Source organism: Salvelinus fontinalis, unplaced genomic scaffold (genome assembly GCF_029448725.1).
Source record: "Salvelinus fontinalis isolate EN_2023a unplaced genomic scaffold, ASM2944872v1 scaffold_0176, whole genome shotgun sequence".
NCBI classification, from domain to species: Eukaryota; Metazoa; Chordata; class Actinopteri; order Salmoniformes; family Salmonidae; genus Salvelinus; species Salvelinus fontinalis.
Window position 1 is genome coordinate 105,172 of NW_026600385.1, and position 20,914 is coordinate 126,085.

The 20,914-nt window shown below is 44.5% G+C and overlaps 1 protein-coding gene across 1 annotated transcript; it reads right to left on the bottom strand.

Annotated features, from left to right (window-relative positions):
* Positions 1-1,731: 1,731 nt before the first annotated feature.
* On the bottom strand, positions 1,732-20,823 carry LOC129844124 (mitoferrin-2-like). Its single transcript, XM_055912532.1, has 4 exons — positions 20,479-20,823; positions 13,763-13,991; positions 13,487-13,543; positions 1,732-6,139 (listed from the first exon to the last, which is right to left on the bottom strand). Exons 1-4 carry the CDS (start codon positions 20,821-20,823, stop codon positions 5,556-5,558), a joined length of 1,215 nt encoding a protein of 404 aa, XP_055768507.1. The 3' UTR covers positions 1,732-5,555.
* Positions 20,824-20,914: the final 91 nt, after the last annotated feature.

The window sequence follows — 20,914 nt, forward strand, 5'->3', positions numbered from 1 at the left end:
CAGGACTAACCAGCAGCTTGTTAAGTCTGGTCTGTTCTATGGCTTATGTTCAGACTCCGGCCTAGAGAGGCCTGGTCACCGTCTCTGTTCAGCTAGTACACTCCTTGCCAATCCTGTCATTTGCCGAAGACAGGAGAGGCATGTTAGCTAAAAAGACCTTGGCCCATCTGTAAACGCCTTAAGAAAAGTGCACAAAAATAAGGAGTATGACTAAATCATAAATCTTTATGCTTAGACCTACTTCACCAATGTTGGCCATCTAACAGGGTTGGGGCCAATTCCATTTCAATTCAGAAAGTGAAACAAATTCCAATTCCACATTTTCCATATTAAAGAGCATTGAGCAGAACTGAAATGTCAGTGTATTTACTGAATTGCCTGGAATTTAAATGGATTTGACCCCAACCCTGATATCCTAGTAATTTTATCCTAACCTAATGCAATGGATGATATAGGCTAGGCCCCACACGCTATTGTAACATGGTACACCTCGGGCTGTCGTCTCTCTGGGTGCAACTCAGAACCAGCATGACAGTGGATAGCCTAGACATTCATCATTCTCTGTGTATTTCCAGGAGACATTATTCTCGTGTAAAACATACAAGTAACTGCCAAAATAAAGGAAACAATATTATGAAGTGTGTTAATAGGGTGTGGGGCCACCATGAGCCATCAGAACATCTTCAATGCACCTTGGCATAGATTCTACAAGTGTCTGGAACTACGTTGCAGGGACGCAACAGTTCTTCCACCAGAAATACCATAATTGGTGTTTTGTTGATGGTGGTGGAAAATGCTGTCAGAATCTCTCAAGAATCTCCCATAAGTATTGAATTGGGTTGAGATCTGGGGAATGACACACACACACACTTACCTTAAATCACCTATGCACCTTTGAGCCCCCTCTTTCAAATCACTAAAATCTCTTCTAGTCATGGCAGACAAAATAATGGTCAACTGGGCAGTTTTCTACATGACCCTAAGCATGATGGGATGTTAATTGCTTAATTAACTCATATATTCACTTTCTATCTCTCATGTACTCAAAATGTTTCCTTTATTTAGTCAGTTACCTGTATATCTCAATAGCTGGATATCATAGGGGTGCTGATACAGCTGACACACGCCATACTACCAAACTTAATTATGATGGATGTTATTTACACACCATCCACTCAAGGCTACGATGATGTGAGTTATTATCCGGAGTCCCAAATGGCCCTACAGAGTGCACTACTTTTGACTAGAGCCCTATAGTCCATGGTCAAAAGTAGTGCACTAAATAGGGAATAGGGTGCAATTTGGGCTGCAGACATTGTCTGTGTGTTTCATCTGCCACCAGCTGCATCACTGATGAAGAGGGTTTAGATTTTCTTCCCACATTAAAAACACCACTGACACACAATTCATCCAACTATGGACAGGGCTGTATAGGCTGGCTACAGCTGAGGTTATTCTTGAAAATATAGGCCTACGCACACGGGCAGACAGACAGACAGACAGATGACACAGGGTTTGTGAGGAGGGGTAGGGATGGAAGAGGGGTAAGGATTGAGAGTTAGGGACGAGCAATACCAGCCACCTTAGTATACAAAGTGCAGGGGCAATACTTTCTACGACAAAATAAAAAGTTACAGACTGCAGCTTTAACATGCACTTTTCCAGTGTTTTACGGTTAAAATAACAGACATTTCTTACAGAACATTTTCACAAAAAAAGAGACAGGACACATTGTCATGGATCATTTCTCTCCAGCACATGGGGCCAGCAGTCCCAAGAGAAGACCCTGCTTCTGCGAGGCGCTGCCCGTTAGCGACTATTTATTTACAATTCACAAAATAATACAGGAAGAAGTTTCTCTTTCACTACAGATCAATCCTCTTTTCATCACATGAAATTCACCCATCCCCCGTTCTTTCAGTCTTTGGTTTCCACTCCCAAACATGGCATACGGCAGGAAACACACATTCTACATTCAGTTATCTTTTCTCTCACCAACTCCTTTAAAGGGGAAGTTCAGTATTTTAGGAGCTAGCGGTGGCTAAAGTTGACTGAATTTTGTAGTGGTTGTTTAAAAAACCCTGAAGCATTGATACGTTTCTTCTGGCCCATAGACTACTTTCAGGATGAGGAACCATCTGACAAAGTTGTAAAATAGTGAACTTCCCCTTTAAGTTAACTGTTAACATATGCAAAACGTTGTTCGCTACTTGTGTATTCAGTATGTTGTTGTTTCTACCTATAGGTTCTATAGGGTGCCGATCTGGGTGGCAGTTGGTTAGTCTATATGAGGGGGATATCCTGCCAAGTAATCTACTACAAGGATCCAAAATTCCCCTAACTTCCCCCAAATTCCAAGTTTTCAACAGGTCATTGGGGATTCAGGATGCCCTGCTTTTTTCCTAATGATTACAGGAACATTTCTGGATAAACTGAGAATTTTGAAAAGTTCCCAGAATTTTCCAACCATAATATGAAGGAACCTATATATTAAATCTTCACTTATCAGGTCGGTTCCAGAACACTTGTCTGAAACTCTACTCCTTTACAGGTAGAATGAGTTCATCTAGGATAGAGTATTCCTATTCACACATGTTCTTTCCTGTAATAATATGGCTTCAGAAATGAAGGTTAGGGTCCAGTAGGACTTCGTATTTGTGCGTTTGACTCATGGCGGCTGATTCGAAGGCCGTGTGTACGTAGTAAATGTTGCTAAAGTTACCATAGGATAAGTAACAACATGTATGTAAGTTACTATTTAAATGATTAGTTACTATTGGATAAGTAACTACATGTATGTAATTTACTATTTAAATGATTAGTCACCACACATAACTGTAAATGACTATAAGTGCTAGAAAGCGGTGCGTGGTCAGAAGATTCCGTCTCAAATGGCACCCTATTCCCTATATAGTGCACTACTTTTGACCAGATCCATATGAGCCGTGATCAAAAGTAGTACACTATATAGGGGCCAAGATGCCATTTGGGACACTACACGCACTCTCAAGGGAAAGGTCTTCTTCTCCCTGTAAGTAGTGCACTATAAAGGGAATAGGGTGCCATCTGAAACAAAGCCCATAACTCTCAACAGTCTGGTAGACTGGAGGTGTAGTACACCCTCCTACCATCCCCAGAGGTTCTGTCCCAAACGGCACATTATTCTCTATATACTGTTCTAGCGCTTTGCACTCAATGTTCTAGCGCTTTGCACTCAATGTTCTAGCGCTTTGCACTCAATGTTCTAGCGCTTTGCACTCAATGTTCTAGCGCTTTGCACTCAATGTTCTAGCGCTTTGCACTCAATGTTCTAGCGCTTTGCACTCAATGTTCTAGCGCTTTGCACTCAATGTTCTAGCGCTTTGCACTCAATGTTCTAGCGCTTTGCACTCAATGTTCTAGCGCTTTGCACTCAATGTTCTAGCGCTTTGCACTCAATGTTCTAGCACTTTGCACTCAATGTTCTAGCACTTTGCACTCAATGTTCTAGCGCTTTGCACTCAATGTTCTAGCGCTTTGTACTCCTATTTCTCTCTTCCTCATTCAGTCAGTCACATCCACACACAGTCAACACCACCGCCTTGATCAACTCCAATGTGTTAAGTTGAACATTTCAAGTCAAAATACTCATATTCCTCAATGTATACATACAGGCGGAGAAATAAGTTAACACAAGCCAAGTCACTATCTCAAAGATGGAAAAGGCCGTTATTGTTTTAAATAGCGTTGCGTGAAACAATCTGGTGAATTTCCTTCCCATTTCAGAATGCTAGACGTTAATCTAAATATAGTCCAGTGGTAGTAGTGACTATAGATATATCCTTAATGCTGAACCCACTGACTCCAGTCATCACCCAATACAGATGTCTTCACTTGGTCTACGTCCCCATGACCTCACCTTCCTCCCAAAGTGTGCCCTTGTTCACTTCCCTTCACTGATTTAAAAGGAAATGACCGGTATAAGAAATATGGTGGAAACTGACTGGCCCATGCCTCCACCAACCCAATGCTATTAGATTTGTGGGAAGTAGTGAACGAGTGCACATTTGCAGGAGAAAGTAGATATTGGGACTCTTTTAGATCTGTCCATAAAGCCAATGGAGGACGAGACTCAAAGCCCCCTAGTGGTTATAGTAGGGATTTGCAGAAATATAATTATAATAATATAGACAGTAAGTGGACAGTTTTAGGTACATCAGCTCATTCGCCAAAATGGATGGCTCCTACAGCCAGTGAGTAACGTGGCTGTGACTTGCTATATAAAGCAGGCAGACAGGCATTCAGTTACTGTTCCATTGAAAGTTAGAATGGGCAAAATGAGTGACCTAAGCGACGTTGAGCGTGGTATGATTGTTGGTGCCAGGTACTCCAGATCCAGTATCTCATCAGTCTGCCCTCCTGGGCTTTTCACACACGACAGTCTAGGGTTTACCGAGAATGGCACAACAAACAAAAAACGTCCAGTCAGTGGCAGTCCCGGGGGAAACCATCTCGTTGATGAGAGGTCAAAGGAGAACGGCTAGAGTGGTGCAAGGTAACAGGTGGGCCACAAACAGACAGATAACGGAGCAGTACAACAGTGGTGTGCAGAACATCATCTCAGAACACACAACTTGTCGGTCCTTGTCAGAGATGGGGCTATTGCAGCAGACGCCACACCGGGTTCCACTCCTATCAGGTAAAAACAACAGGAAGCAGCTCCAGTGGGCACGCCTCCACCAACACTGGACAATTGAGGAATGGAACAACATCGCCTGGTCTGACAAATCCCGGTTCCTGTTGCGTCAAGCTGATGGCAGAGTCAGAATTTGGCATATGCAGCATGAGTCCATGGACTCATCCTGCCTGGTGTCAACGGTACAGGCTGGTGGCGGTGGTGTACTGGTGTGGGGAATGTTTCCTGGCACACCTTAGGTCCCTTGATACCAATTGAGAAAATAACGTTTCCGACACTTTGTAGAATCCACGCCCCAAAGAATTCAGGCTGTTCTGGATGCAAAGGGAGTCTGACCCGGTACTAGATGGGTGTACCTAATAAACTGGCCAGTGAGTGTATATTTGATTTAAAGTGCCATGTACAGTATGCCTATAATAAACTATGTGAAAGATGGGGACTTGTTCTCCTATGTGAGGGGATAAGAGGAGGTCAGGTGTAGATGGGACACAGCTTTTGGCAACAAAAAACAAAACTTCACTTTTGCTAATAACCCTTACACTTTTCCTTACCTTAATTCTTCTAAACTGCTACAGCAATTCTCCTAACCTGCTACGGCAATTCTCCTAACCTGCTGCGTAAGTTCTAAACTTGCTGGGTAAGTTGAATTTTGACAAAAGCTGTATCTCTTCTAGTCAAAAACACTAGGGGAGGGGCTTTTATTTCCTGGTTAGTTTAGAAGGTCAGAGGTCAAATAGTCAGAGGTGGGGTTACTGTGGGGTGGTTATAGAGTTAGATAGAGGGGGAACTTGGCCCAAAGATAGGAGCTGAGCTCTCTAGTACATCTCTATGGGGGTGGGTTCCTTGGGGGACATTTTGAGTGAAGGTCGTCCCTCCCTCTCTACTTCTCTCCGTCTCGGTGGTGCAGCCTTCTCTCGTACTGGCGCTTGGTGATGACGTATTTGAAGAACTCGTAGACTGACCAGCTGATGGCAGTGGAGGGCATCTGATAGATGATCCTGGCCTGGACACCCTTAAAGAACGCCGTCCCTCCCCCCATCCTGTACACAGTCCGGAACGCCTCCCCTAACCCCGAGATGTGGCGCCCCCCAGTGGCCGACGCCGTCCCTACACTCGCTCCAACCCCCAGCGCTCCCGGGACCTCGGCATGGACTGCTAGGGCCTCCTGGGTGTTGAGGAGGGTCTTACAGACATCCAGCGGGGTGGTGGCGGCGGCGGCAATGGCCCCAGCAAGCGCCCCGGAGATGACGTGAGAGGAGGGGTTGTACTGTCTGTGGGGGTTGAGCAGCTCCTGGAGGTACTCGTAGGTCATGAAGTGGAGAGCCTGGAAGGGGACGTTCATGGTCAGCTGCGTTGTGTAGGAGCGGTAGAAGGCCCCGGGGCCCTCGCGCCTCCAGATGGAGCCCACGCAGTCAGACACACCGCGGTATGGGGAGTTGTACATCTGCATACGCTGCTTCACCACTAGGGGGGAGAGAGAGAGAGAGAGTTTAGAACGAAAAAGGAACAGATGTTGAAAACACACTGGAGCTTTTAAAGTACACAACGAGACAGAGAGGAAGGTCAGCCTAGAGGAGGAAAGGGAGAGGAAGTTCAGCCTAGAGGAGGAAAAGGGAGAGGAGAGGAAGTTCAGCCTAGAGGAGGAAAAGGGAGAGGAGAGGAAGGTCAGCCTAGAGGAGGAAAGGGAGAGGAGAGGAAGGTCAACCTAGAGGAGGAAAAGGGAGAGGAGAGGAAGGTCAGCCTAGAGGAGGAAAGGGAGAGGAGAGGAAGTTCAGCCTAGAGGAGGAAAGGGAGAGGAGAGGAAGTTCAGCCTAGAGGAGGAAAGGGAGAGGAGAGGAAGGTCAGCCTAGAGGAGGAAAATGAGGAGGAGAGGAAGGTCAGCCTAGAGGATGAAAAGGGAGAGGAGAGGAAGTTCAGCCTAGAGGAGGAAAGGGAGAGGAAGGTCAGCCTAGAGGATGAAAAGGGAGAGGAGAGGAAGTTCAGCCTAGAGGAGGAAAGGGAGAGGAGAGGAAGGTCAGCCTAGAGGAGGAAAAGGGAGAGGAGAGGAAGGTCAGCCTAGAGGATGAAAAGGGAGAGGAGAGGAAGGTCAGCCTAGAGGATGAAAAGGGAGAGGAGAGGAAGTTCAGCCTAGAGGAGGAAAGGGAGAGGAGAGGAAGGTCAGCCTAGAGGAGGAAAAGGGAGAGGAGAGGAAGGTCAGCCTAGAGGAGGAAAAGGGAGAGGAGAGGAAGGTCAGCCTAGAGGAGGAAAAGGGAGAGGAGAGGAAGGTCAGCCTAGAGGAGGAAAGGGAGAGGAGAGGAAGGTCAACCTAGAGGAGGAAAGGGAGAGGAGAGGAAGGTCAGCCTAGAGGAGGAAAAGGGAGAGGAGAGGAAGGTCAGCCTAGAGGAGGAAAGGGAGAGGAGAGGAAGGTCAGCCTAGAGGAGGAAAAGGGAGAGGAGAGGAAGGTCAGCCTAGAGGAGGAAAGGGAGAGGAGAGGAAGTTCAGGCTAGAGGAGGAAAGGGAGAGGAGAGGAAGGTCAGCCTAGAGGAGGAAAAGGGAGAGGAAGTTCAGCCTAGAGGAGGAAAGGGAGAGGAGAGGAAGGTCAGCCTAGAGGAGGAAAAGGGAGAGGAGAGGAAGGTCAGCCTAGAGGAGGAAAGGGAGAGGAGAGGAAGTTCAGCCTAGAGGAGGAAAGGGAGAGGAGAGGAAGTTCAGCCTAGAGGAGGAAAGGGAGAGGAGAGGAAGTTCAGCCTAGAGGAGGAAAATGGAGAGGAGAGGAAGGTCAGCCTAGAGGATGAAAAGGGAGAGGAGAGGAAGTTCAGCCTAGAGGAGGAAAGGGAGAGGAAGGTCAGCCTAGAGGATGAAAAGGGAGAGGAGAGGAAGTTCAGCCTAGAGGAGGAAAGGGAGAGGAGAGGAAGGTCAGCCTAGAGGAGGAAAAGGGAGAGGAGAGGAAGGTCAGCCTAGAGGAGGAAAGGGAGAGGAGAGGAAGGTCAACCTAGAGGAGGAAAAGGGAGAGGAGAGGAAGGTCAGCCTAGAGGAGGAAAAGGGGGAGGAGAGGAAGGTCAGCCTAGAGGATGAAAGGGAGAGGAGAGGAAGGTCAGCCTAGAGGAGGAAAAGGGAGAGGAGAGGAAGGTCAGCCTAGAGGAGGAAAGGGAGAGGAAGGTCAGCCTAGAGGAGGAACGGGAGAGGAGAGGAAGGTCAGCCTAGAAGAGGAAAAGGGGGAGGAGAGGAAGGTCAGCCTAGAGGAGGAAAAGGGAGAGGAGAGGAAGGTCAGCCTAGAGGAGGAAAGGGAGAGGAGAGGAAGGTCAGCCTAGAGGAGGAAAAGGGAGAGGAGAGGAAGGTCAGCCTAGAGGAGGAAAAGGAAGGAGAGGAAGTTCAGCCTAGAGGAGGAAAAGGAGAGGAAGTTCAGCCTAGAAGAGGAGGAAGAGGAGAGGAAGTTCAGCCTAGAAGAAAAGGAAGAGGAGAGGAAGTTCAGCCTAGAAGAACAGGAAGAGGAGAGGAAGTTCAGCCTAGAAGAAAAGGAAGAGGTGAGGAAGTTCAGCCTAGAAGAAAAGGAAGAGGAAGGTCAGCCTAGAGGAAAATGAAGAGGAAGGTCAGCCTAGAGGAAAAGGGAGAGGAAGTTCAGCCTAGAAGAACAGGAAGAGGAGAGGAAGTTCAGCCTAGAATAAAAGGAAGAGGTGAGGAAGTTCAGCCTAGAAGAAAATGAAGAGGAAGGTCAGCCTAGAAGAAAAGGAAGAGGAAGGTCAGCCTAGAGGAAAATGAAGAGGAAGTTCAGCCTAGAAGAAAAGGAAGAGGAGAGGAAGTTCAGCCTAGAAGAAAAGGAAGAGGAGAGGAAGTTCAGCCTAGAAGAAAAGGAAGAGGAGAGGAAGATCAGCCTAGAAGAAAATGAAGAGGAAGGTCAGCCTAGAAGAAAAGGAAGAGGAAGGTCAGCCTAGAGGAAAAGGGAGAGGAAGAAAGAACAGGTGATGGGAGGACAGAGAAGAAAATAATAGTTGAAAGGAAAAGAGTACCACATCTAGTCAAAACAGAGATATTAGGCTTTTAATGAGGGATACAGTTGGGACACACCATCAAGGGATTCCCCACTGCAGCCAATCAGAATGAGATGAAACCAGTCTCCAAAGGAAACGCTACTTAGGAAAGTAAAAGGAAATGGGTCTTATGGAATTCAGAACACCAGAAAGTTCAAAGCGTCCAATCCCGTCCCAAGTGACCCAGCCGGTGGACCAATGGCACAGCTGGCTGGCACACCTGGGCCTGGTCAGGTTGCTATGGAAACACCAATCACCATGGCCAGATGTGTGTGAGCCAGCAGATGTTAATGCTATACACTTGAGGGAGCAGGATGTAAACACACACCTGCAAACCGGTCGACTAATGACACTCACAGATGTGTGTTCCGATGCCCCTTTAGTTAGATGATGCTAACACTCAACACTGATCTAAGGCCAGTTTTACTTTTCCTGCCCTAAAGGTCAAGGATAGGATATGACTAATGTAAGCTGATCCTATATCTGTGCCTACTAGCAACTTCTACCCAGGTGCTGCTCCTAATGGGCACCCCCCAGTCCAGTCTCAGAGCTCCCCCTAGTGTCCTGTAGCAGTATATAAAGAGTTGTGGGGAGGTGCTATACATATTCAGACAGAGAAGGGATTACTGTTCTATTAATGTCTCAGGGAGTCTGACGCTGCAGATATCTACAGTGTTTATCAGGTGATATCACTGTAGTGTGAACACACACACAGTCGCATTTAGCTTTCAGAACTCCGCATTTTCAAACCCACACCATCAAAACATCTGCGTCTTAAACCATTTCACCTGTGTTTTATATCAAAAGTCCGTTTTTTTGTGGCTTTAATAGAGCGTGCAACTCTAGTTTTTCATCACACAAAATACATAACTGCAACACATTCGACAGAAAATCGCTTTCATCAGATGACAGACAGAAGTGCAATGTTATTTGGCTAGCAGCATATAAGTAAATGAGCTAACAATTAAAAAAATGTGCTTTGATATATTTCTGTTTATCATAAACCAGGTTTCCATCCAACCTTTTAATGTCCGATAAAACATTTCATGACAAGCCTGTTGGAAAAGGCACAAACTTCCCAAACGTTGATAAAACACGCGAGACAAGGTGGAAACTTTGTGTCTGTAAAATGACTTCTGCCAGAAATGGTGATGGAAACGCTTAGGTGCAAATATTGATATAATAACCCTCATATTGAAGTAAACTTGGAGTCACGTGAAGACATGTGTGGTCCTCTCACTAACACTCGTTAGGAAAGCATGCAGTTTATTAGGCTACAGATTAAATAAGTGATGAACTTCACAGGATGGGGAAAGTGCACAGTGATGAGCTTGATGCTCCTTTTCAATATTTTATTTTCTTTAACCTTTATTTTAGCAGAGTCATACTGAGACCAAGGTCTGTTTTACCGATGTGCCTTGAATTACAGAAATGACAGAAAAAAACACATGAATATAGATACAAAATGCAAGTAGAGAGAACAACATGGTCATAAAAACACATTCAACATTAATTAGGTTTCAATCAGCTTTCTGAATGGACCTAGAGGCACCAGAACATCACATTCATCATTAATTAGGTTTCAATCAGCTTTCTGAATGGACCTAGAGGCACCAGAACATCACATTCATCATTAATTAGGTTTCAATCAGCTTTCTGAATGAACCTAGAGGCACCAGAACATCACATTCATCATTAATTAGGTTTCAATCAGCTTTCTGAATGGACCTAGAGGCACCAGAACATCACATTCATCATTAATTAGGTTTCAATCAGCTTTCTGAATGGACCTAGAGGCACCAGAACATCACATTCATCATTAATTAGGTTTCAATCAGCTTTCTGAATGGACCTAGAGGCACCAGAACATCACATTCATCATTAATTAGGTCCTCAATCAGCTTTCTGAATAGACCTAGAGGCACCAGAACATCACATTCAACAACATTTTGAAGATTTTTGACCCTCATTTGTGGAACAAACTAAAAGCTGATTTACCTAACTCTGTAGAGACCAAAGGAATTTCCAGAGTTAACCATCCCTGAGACTGGGTGTGGTAACGCGCATGTCTAAAGTTTAGTGAAGATGTTAGGTACAGCAGGGACTTTTTGTAAAAGGGCTTTATAAATGAATAAACATAGCAATGTATCAACCTCAGAAGAATGCAGCGATGAGCACTAAAATTGTCACCTGTAATAAAGCACAGTGCGCCATGACAAACTGCATCTAACGGCTTCAATGAAGTGGCAGCTGCGTTCATACAGATGTCACCATAGTCTACGACCGATAGGAACGTCAACTGAATAACCTGCTTTCTGCTATTTAGCGAGAGGCAGGGCCTATTTCTACAGAAGACCATTTTTATTCTCATATTTTTTACTATCAATATTCTTTTTAAAAAGACAGCTTTCATCTCAGATATTTGTAAGCAGGGACACAATCAATAAGGACACCATCCAAAATACATGCTTAAAATCAGAGCTATTTTTATATGGTGCTCCAGAGAACAACATGTGCTTAGTTGACCTGCATTCAATACTATAATTTCAGGTCAATAAAGTTTCTGTAATACAATGAAGGCAGACTGTTCAACCGTAGGGGAAATCGCATAAACAACTGTATTACCGGCATACAAGTGCAGGTTACAGTTTATTTTACAGACATGTCGATATTGTTATTGTAAACAGTAAAAAGTACAGGACCCAGAATCGACCCTTGCGGGACACCTTTTGTAATATCCAGGAAACCTGATACACATGGAGTTCCATCTGTTAAGTCATTTTTAAACCAGTTACATGCAGGCTGGTCTAGGCCAATTGAGAAAGCCTCCGAATTGGCAGTGAGTGATCAACAGTATCGAAAGCCTTTGACAGGTCAATGAAGAAGGCAGCACAATGTTGCCTTTTAGCCATAGAGTTAACCACATCAAGGAGGGATGCAGCAGAGACAGTGCTATGACCTGGTCTAAAGCCCAACTGATGTACATTTAGAATACATTTCAAAGATAAGAAAGATCTTAGCCAAGAATGAATCAAGGATTCTAATAGTTTAGCAAGACAGTTCAGAAATAGCGCAATTATTATGTAGGAGACAAGGACATACTGGCGAGTCTTATTCTGGTGACATGATGATCGATGCTTGGCTGCAGTTTGACAAATTAAAATAATCTTGCTCTTTTGTCCAAAATAATCCCATCATCTAGGCTAGAGCCCTGCACGGGTATGAATAATTTTAAGACCAAGTGCTACCCTACCCAGGCCCGCTGGCTTCTGCCAAATGTAAGGCCTGGCCTGGCCCTGCCCAAAATCAGAAATAACTGTTAGTTAATCTATAAACTGCTCCTCTGTCTGTCATTCGCTCCCTGCGCACAGCTCGCTCTGCATGCACTCCTCGCATGGCGGCTCCGAGTATCCATGGCAACGGCTCAGCTTGGGCTGCTCTGCTCAATGAAGAGACATGAGATAGCAGTTAGCTGTTAGCTACTTTTCCTCACTCTATACTCCGATAAAACCCAAGGATTATTATTATTTTCTGTAAAATAATCCCTCCTGTTTTATATTTGGTGATGAAACACTTCTGACACCATGTTACGATATTAGCCAGATACCACTGAACTACGCAGCAGAGCCCGAGCAAATGCCTCCGCATCAAAATGTTAGTGATCGATTTAATGATCCCTGAGCCTTGCCCGTACCCCGGCCCTAACCCTAATGTCAGGACCCGTCGGGCCCAGGCCTGGTAACAGGGCCCGCTCTACCCACCCTGTATCTGCCAGCTGTTGGCTGGAGCGGACGTGCCAAGACCAGAGTGGACACATTCGCAATGTAACGACACAATGGTTTTGACAAAACCATCAGTAGAATTGAAAATGCGATGGAAACCCATTTAACTTGTATTTTTATTTTATTTTTATGTACACTACGTAATCAGGCACAGCCTTTAATCCGCAACAAGTCAATTTGATGGAAACATCTCTGGTGGGAAAATGTGCCTATTGTTTTTAATGCAGATTTTAGAATATTCACATGAAAATCTGTTGCCAGTTGGAGGGAAATCTAGCTAGTGAAAGAATGTAGCAGCTACATTTCAAAAGGTTTTGCTTAAAGTTAATCTTGCATTTTAACTTTCTACCGGAGAAAAATGACACCTGAGGAAATGACCGGAGACTGGTATCCTACACGAGTCAGAGCGCTGTCTGGTGATCCAATGACAAGAGACGATATATTATTTTATCAGAGCGCTGTCTGGTGATCCAATGACAAGAGACAATATATTATTTCATCAGAGCACTGTCTGGTGATCCAATGACAAGAGACTATATATTATTTCATCAGAGCACTGTCCGGTGATCCAATGACAAGACACGATATATAATTTCATCAGAGCGCTGTCTGGTGATCCAATGACAAGAGACTATATATTATTTCATCAGAGCGGAGAAGTGCAACTCAAGCATGAAACCACTCCTTTTACATTCATGATTTGGAGCAGAAATTACAATAAGCAATTTAGATCTGCATTTGCAAAACACAGCAAGATATTGATTTAGCGTTTTATCTTCCCTTTTCTGCATGAAAAACAAAGAATACTGCATTAACCTGACCCCTGCACACACAGTGTGAAACGCCTGCACACACACAGTACGCGCACACAGTGTGAAACGCCTGCACACACACAGTACGCACACACACAAAGTACGCACGCACAAATTAAGCACACACACACAAAGTATGCAGACACACACAAAGTATGCAGACACACACAAAGTATGCAGACACACACAAAGTATGCAGACACACAGTTTTACCTTCTGCTGGGTTCATGATTGCATCATGGAGTACAGTGGCCATGCAGCCTGCCATTCCTGTTAGAGACAGCAGAGAGGGTAGAGAGATGGTTGGTTACCAGTGCAGTAAGCCAAAAACACACAGCAGTGGATGCGGCAACTTTCCTTCATACTTTTCCTTAATCTGTAGGTCTCTCAGTGACCGTTGGTCAAATTAGCAACATTGCTAATAGCTCTAAGGTACAGTATGTATGCACATGTCAATGTCCCAGTGAATGTGTGGCTGTAACACCATACCATTAGCAAAGTGGCTGTTCGCTCCCGGGTGGACCACGTTGCTGAGTGAGAACTTGATTTTCTCATAACAGGCAAAGTACAGAGCATGGGCTGGCCCCGCCCCTATCGCCATGACATTCAGTCCCCTCACAGGTCGCCACACACCCTCGGTACGCACGATCTGACGTAGCGCGTCCATCACGTTACGGTAACGCGCCCCCGGCTCGGGCTGCAGGCTCTGCATCCGCGTCTGGAGAGAGAGAGAGGGAGGGAAGACAAGGAGGGATAAAGGGGGGAGGAGAGGGACAGAAAGAATGTAGAAGAGGGGGCGGGAGAAACGAGAGGAAAGGGCATCAATGCATGGTCAATCAACTCTTTCAAAGTTCAGCTAATTAGTGGGTCAACTGATATGTGAAAAGTAAGAGTGCAGTCACAGTGCAGTTCACCAGGTCCAATACAGTAGACGTTTCTCTGTAGAGCCTAACAGTATGTTCGTGTTTACTGGCTCAAAGTCAGCTAGGTAGGTAGACGCATCACAATGCCAAGACATAATAAATAGGCCTGAAGCTACTGGATTCCACCCTTCCTCTGTCAACAGGGCACCAGTCACTGTGTCACAACAGAATAATGCTCTGTATAGGAAGGATGGAGCAATAACCAAACTTCTGAGATTGCGTCAAGAGTAGAATAGCCTCCTTTATCCAATCACAGAGGACACCAAGACGGAAGGGTGGGGAAATGACTTCTGGAGAGCAGGGATGGAAATTCCCACTCATGACTACACACACTTCTGGGAAACGGAAAGTCAGAATGAATGTGGAGAAACAGTGTTTTGTTGTCATATATATATTATTTTTTTTACACAAGGCTCTAAAAGACTGCCCCAACTTCCATTGTTTCTAAAGATGTTTCAAGTGGGTTGTTTTGTTGCAACGACGGATAGCCCAGGCCTTACATTTTAAAGGCCATTTCTGCACCTTACCAATTCTCAGAACCAATACAAGTGTTAGATAGACCTCAACACCAGTCTGTCCTTGGCATCCCCTTCCAACCCATGTTACTAGAAACACGGAGCTAACAGTCAACACCATCTCTACACAATCACATGTACTACCATGTTTATTTCCATTTTACTGCCCTGTTCGTTTTCACATGCGGCGCCATCTACGCCCTGCGGAAGTTGCAGTGCACACACACACACACACGCGCTATGTTTGCGTTGAGTCTACAGCAACAATGGTACACTTTCATCCCCCACTCCTCTCCAGGAAATGGAAACATCAGAATGCACCCGGTTGCATAACGTTCATTTGACCAGACATTTGACCAGACATTTGACCAGACTTAGCATTACCATGGTATAGACAGACACCTGAGAGTCCAGCTTCAGGGGGAAATGAAAGGATAGGGGTTAACCTAACACAGCTGAATCCCCTGGGAAAGTCCCCCCTTTCTGAATTATTCTCTTTCCTGTCCTCGTCTCTCCATTATATTGAGAAGTCCTAGATGTGCAGCCCAGTCAGGCCACAGCCCGAGCAGCAACCGCGTGACACCAGAGTACAGTACACAGGATGGGGAAACCAGCTCAACATATTAGTGGTCTTCTCTCCTGTATGAGAAAGGTTGTATCCCAAATGTCACCCTGTTGCATAGCCTATATTTCACTACCTCTGACTGGAGACCTACTGGAAGGGCCTTGGTCAAGTAGAGCACTATAGAAGGAATATGGTGCCATTTGGGATGCAACAAAAACTGTTTGGCCTTGTCTTGTGAGGAAAGTCGCGGTCGTCTTGTGAGGAAAGTATGGCAACTGCCATTCCTCTTCGCTGTCACAGTGACCTCAATATAAAACGGTCTTATCAGATCCAATACCACATTTAGAAGCTACTAGCATCGTCCATTAATTCATACCAAGAATGATTCTTATTGTTAATCACTTAAAGGTCTAGTGTGATCATGCCTCAAACTGGCAGTGCATTACAGTATCTCTCGATTGGCAGCTTTCTGAAATAGTTTCTGTACTGTGGCTGAATGGGCCTAACTGGAAATCATGCAACTACACCGATGATGCCAGGCTCAGGTCAACCGGCGTTACAGCACACACAGGCCGGCAGTTTAGCACCCACAGGCCAACTGGTACGGTGCCAAACTAGATAACAGGCCAGAGCTGTCTTCTAGCTAAAGGGCCGGCCCTTTAGAAGTCCTGGGTCGTATTCAACAGGAACAAAACGGACGGGCAGTGGAGAGAAACTGCTCCTCAGCTCAGAACAGGGCGAGTGTGTCCTAAATGGCACCCACAGGCCAGTGTTACAGCACCCTGTACCCTGAATAGTGCACTACTTTTGACCAGAGTCCTATGGCACTACAAAAGGAATACGCTGCCACTTGAGACACAGAGAGACAGTGACACACCTTGTAAAAGGTCCCAGCAGCAACGAGGAAATGTTTATTTTGAAAATCTATGGAGGAAACAGCGAGAGAGAGGAAGGAAGGAGCGCCAACGCAAGTTCCTTTATTTAACCATGAGTGACGTCTGTCCGAGCAGCGTTTCAACAAGGCAGGACTCCGGGCTAGGAAAATAAACCAGATCAAATGAGGAAGCAGTAGTCTCTAACTAGCCCATGACCACCATTATCAGCCTCACAACAACCCAATGACTTGAGACATGTCCCTAGTAAATGAGTGACAGGAAAGTGTGCAACAGTCAAGATTGATTCTGAAAAGGTCAGAACAGTGAAAATACAGTGGCTCGCCTTCAGACAGTATTCACACCACTTGACTAGTTCCACATTTTGTTGTACTACAGCCTCAACTTAAATTGGATTCAAATTTTGATTTTGTGTCACTGGCCTACACACACACACAATATCCCATAATGTAAATGTGGAAATATTTTTGAAAAGTTTACAAATGACTCAAAAATGAAATGCTGAAATGTCAAGTCAGTAAGTATTCAGACCCTTTGTTATGGCAAGACACAATACGTTAAGGAGTAAACATGTGCTTAAGTCACATAATAAAGTTAAATGGACTTAAACAATGTGCAATAATAGTGTTTAACGTGATTTCTGAAATACTACCTAGTCTCTGTACCCCACACATACAGGTAATTGTAAGGTCCCTCAGTCAAGCAGTGAAATTCAATTCTCTGATTGAACTACAAAGACCAGGGAGGTTTTCCAATGCCTCGCTAAGAAGGGCACCTATTGGTAGATGGGTAAAAAAAAAGCAGACATTGAATATCCCTTTGAGCATGGTGAAGTTATTAATTATAATTTGGATGGTGCATCAATACACCCAGTCACTACAAAGATACTTCCTTCTCAGTTGCCGGAGACAAAGGAAACCCCTCAGGGATTTAACCATGAGGCCAACGGTGACTTTAAAACAGGTGCAGAGTTTAACGGCTGTGATAGAAGAAAACTGAAGATGGATCAACAAACTTGTTGGTACTCCACAATACTAACCTAAATGACAGAGTGAAAAGAAGGAAGCCTGTACAGAATTAAAAAAAATCCAAAACATGCATTCTGTTTGCAATAAGGCACTAAAGTAAAACTACAAAAAATGTGGCAATGAAATTAACTGTGTGTCCATAATATAAAGCGTTAAGTTTGGGGCAAATCCATCACAACACATCCCGCACTGAGTACCACTTAATATTTTCAAGCTTGGTGGTGGCTACATCATGTTATGGGTATGCTTGTCATCGGCAAGGAATAGGGAGTTTTTGGGGGGGATAAAACTAAAGCTGAATAGAGCTAAGCACAAGCAAAAACCTATAGGAAAACCCGGTTCAGTCTGCTTTCCAACAGACATTGGAAGACAAATTCACCTTTCAGCAGGACAATAACCTAAAACACAAGGCCAAATATACACTGGAGTTGCTTACCAAGATGATAAAAAAAAATGTTCCTGAGTGGCCTAGTTACAGTTCACTTAAAAGTAATCTTGAAAATTTACAGCAAGTCTTGAAAATGGCTGTCTAGCAATGATAAACAACCAACTTGACTGAGCTGGATTTTTTTTTTTAATAGTACATGCTCTTAGAGACTTACCAAGAAAGACACAGCTATAATTACAGCCAAAGGTCATTCTAACATTTATTGACTCAGCGGTGTGAATACTTATGTAAATTAGATATTTATGCATTTCATTTTCAATACATTTGCAAACATTTCTAAGAACATGTTTCACTTTGTCAACATGGGCTATTGTGTGTAGATGGGTGAGAATAAAATAATTAAATCAATTTTGAATTCAGTCTGTAACAAAACAAAATGTGGAATAAGCGGGGGGGGGGGGGGGGGGGGGGGGGGGGGGCTACAAAGCTTTCAGCCATTAATAACTGACTTAAGGCAAGACTGCCCAGGGCCAGAAGCAGAGACCATGGTATACAGTGGTAGTATGGGACAGTGGTATTCTAGACCAAAGGGTATGTATGGGTGTACCATGGTTGTAAAGGACAGGGGTATTCTAGACCAAAGGGTATGTATGGGTGTACCATGGTTGTATAGGACAGGGGTATTCTAGACCAAAGGGTATGTATGGGTGTACCATGGTTGTACAGGACAGGGGTATTCTATACCAAAGGGTATGTATGGGTGTACCATGGTTGTATAGGACAGGGGTATTCTAGACCAAAGGGTATGTATGGGTGTACCATGGTTGTACAGGACAGGGGTATTCTAGACCAAAGGGTATGTATGGGTGTACCATGGTTGTATAGGACAGGGGTATTCTAGACTAAAGGGTATGTATGGGTGTACCATGGTTGTACAGGACAGGGGTATTCTAGACTAAAGGGTATGTATGGGTGTACCATGGTTGTATAGAACAGGGGTGGAAGCTTGAAGCCCGTGGAAGTCAGACTCTTACAAGATTCTTTATTAAAGGGCCAGTGCAGTCAAAATATTTTGTTTCCCTGTGTTTTATATCATATTGTACAGCAGCTGATGAAACTAACACCATAAAAAAACACGAGTTATTTCATGACAGATGCTGGTTGAAAATACAATCTAGCATTAGAATGTACAATACCAGAGGCCACCAAAGTAGCATACAACTTTTTCTATTTGGCTGGCTACTTCCTGTTCTTTCTGAAAACACTAGGTATTCTAGACCAAAGGGTATGTGTGTATCATGATAGTATGGGGCAGGATTACAGAGGTTATAAGTGTTCAGTTGAGGTTCTCATTCTCACCCTACAACCTATTCATCTGTCCAGGTGGTGAGAGGTCAGGGGTGAGGACAGCCAACAGGTGCCAAACCCTGTTTAAACTCAAACTAGTTGGATCAGTCAGTGGCTGGACAAAGTTCAGATACACAACCTAGCTATGCAAATATGCATAGGATGAACCAAAACTCCATGTTGAGTTGAGAATCAATAGTATCCATTCTATAAAATAGCTATATTTATCTGCAGTTCTGTTTCAGTGAACCCTCCAGTGGTAATTGTAATATTCATATGTGTAAACATACTGAATTATAATTGGATGCATTTTACCGCCATATCATACTGTGCTATGATTGGTTAAGACCACCCAAATGGTTAGGTGATGGTCAGTTTGATCCTGGTTGGCGATACGTGAACATGCCAGTTATAGCTAGCTAATAAAGAGTTACGTTAAGAAACATCCTGTAGTACTGCATTTTATTATTTTGTACAAAGTTTGCAAAACAAGACAGTAATAGCTCAAGTAAAAGCTTCTAATCATGTGCAACAACATCAGCCCAACTGACATCAGTGAGTAGACAGAGGAGTCTATTGAGTATCTCCAATCCAGGGCCTTGTGACCAACATACACTTTAACCAACACTACCCAAATACTCTCACTTCTCCTTGAGGATTATGAAACAAAGTGGTGATTATGCAGTGACCTATCTTAGCTCGCTACAAATATGGATTTGATGACAACCATAACAACTGTATGTGCCTTTATAGTATTAGCTAGTGTTGCTGCTCCAAAACAAACCTGTGTCATATAGTTAGATAGACAAGCTTCAATGCATTAGTTGGGAGACTAGGGATGTATACAGTGTGGGGCAAGTGTGTACAACTAACTAGGCCCTACATAGGTACATAAGAGCACTTCGTGTGATACTTGGTTAGGTAGCTAACGTTTCATTACACACTTCTCAATATACATATTTGTGACGTAACCTGGCTGGCTCGTGTGCTAGCGCGCTGTCGGTCAGCTAACATTAGGAAGTTAGCTAGCGCGGGTAATGATTAACCTTGGTTTAAAAGTACGACTACATTGAAAAATAACAAACGAGCAGCCTAGATCATTATTTTGTGACATGTCACTTTCACCTTCGCTAGTTGGCAACCTACTCGAGCTCAGGCTTGGGCCTACCAACGGAATGTATGTCAACAACGGCTGAGATTCTGAATAACACGATTTGCTAACAAACATAACTCATTTAGTTAGCAATTTAAACAACTGATGGTGGCTCCTCTGACAACGTACATGTCACTGGGGAATGTGTATATGTGTTATTTTAGCAACACTTGTGTGCAGACGTGATGTATCTACATAATTAGTTAGCTAACTATTCCTCCCCTCTTTCCATTCTGGAATAATTGTGAACAGCTAAATTAGCCCCAGACACCGGTAACTGGCGTTACAAGCTTAGCTACACAATAGCAATCAAGCGCCTGGCTAAAGGCACATTTTTCATGCTGACTTTGTCATTAAGTAATTCGCTTTTTTATTTAACCTTTGTTCTTTTACCTTAACACAGTCGATGGGATACATTAGGCAGTGTTCCATGATGCCAGCCACGGCGCCGGCTAACATGTGTGTACTGGTGGCTACACCCTGGGGGAGCCCCTCGTAGTCTATTTCGGTCTCCGTAGCAGCCAAAGTGGGCTCTGGGACTGCTCGAAGTTGCAACACCGCAGTAAAGTCCGGTTCCGCTGTTATCCGTGGCGGTGACAGACCACCAACAAACCCCTCCGTAGCATCCAAAATCCTCCCGCCGAGCCATCGAATGTCTGCCCCTGCAGCTCCAGCAGTAACCCCGGCATCGACGCTTGGCGTGTCCACCCGCCTGGACACGAAACCATTCGCTTCCATGCAGAGACGATATAGTAAAGTCCAAGTTGCGCGGTTATTCCTCGGTGTCTCCTCTTCTCAAAGTCGACACTTTCGCCGCCAATCTCTTGAG

Coding starts and splice junctions, on each gene's coding strand:
- LOC129844124 (XM_055912532.1), bottom strand. CDS start 20,823: ATGGAAGCGAATGGTTTCGTGTCCAGGCGGGTGGACACGCCAAGCGTC. Junction 13,992..20,478: donor ATCCCATCGACTGTGTTAAG/GTAAAAGAACAA, acceptor CTCTCTCTCCAG/ACGCGGATGCAGAGCCTGCA. Junction 6,140..13,486: donor AATCATGAACCCAGCAGAAG/GTAAAACTGTGT, acceptor TCTCCCCCCTAG/TGGTGAAGCAGCGTATGCAG.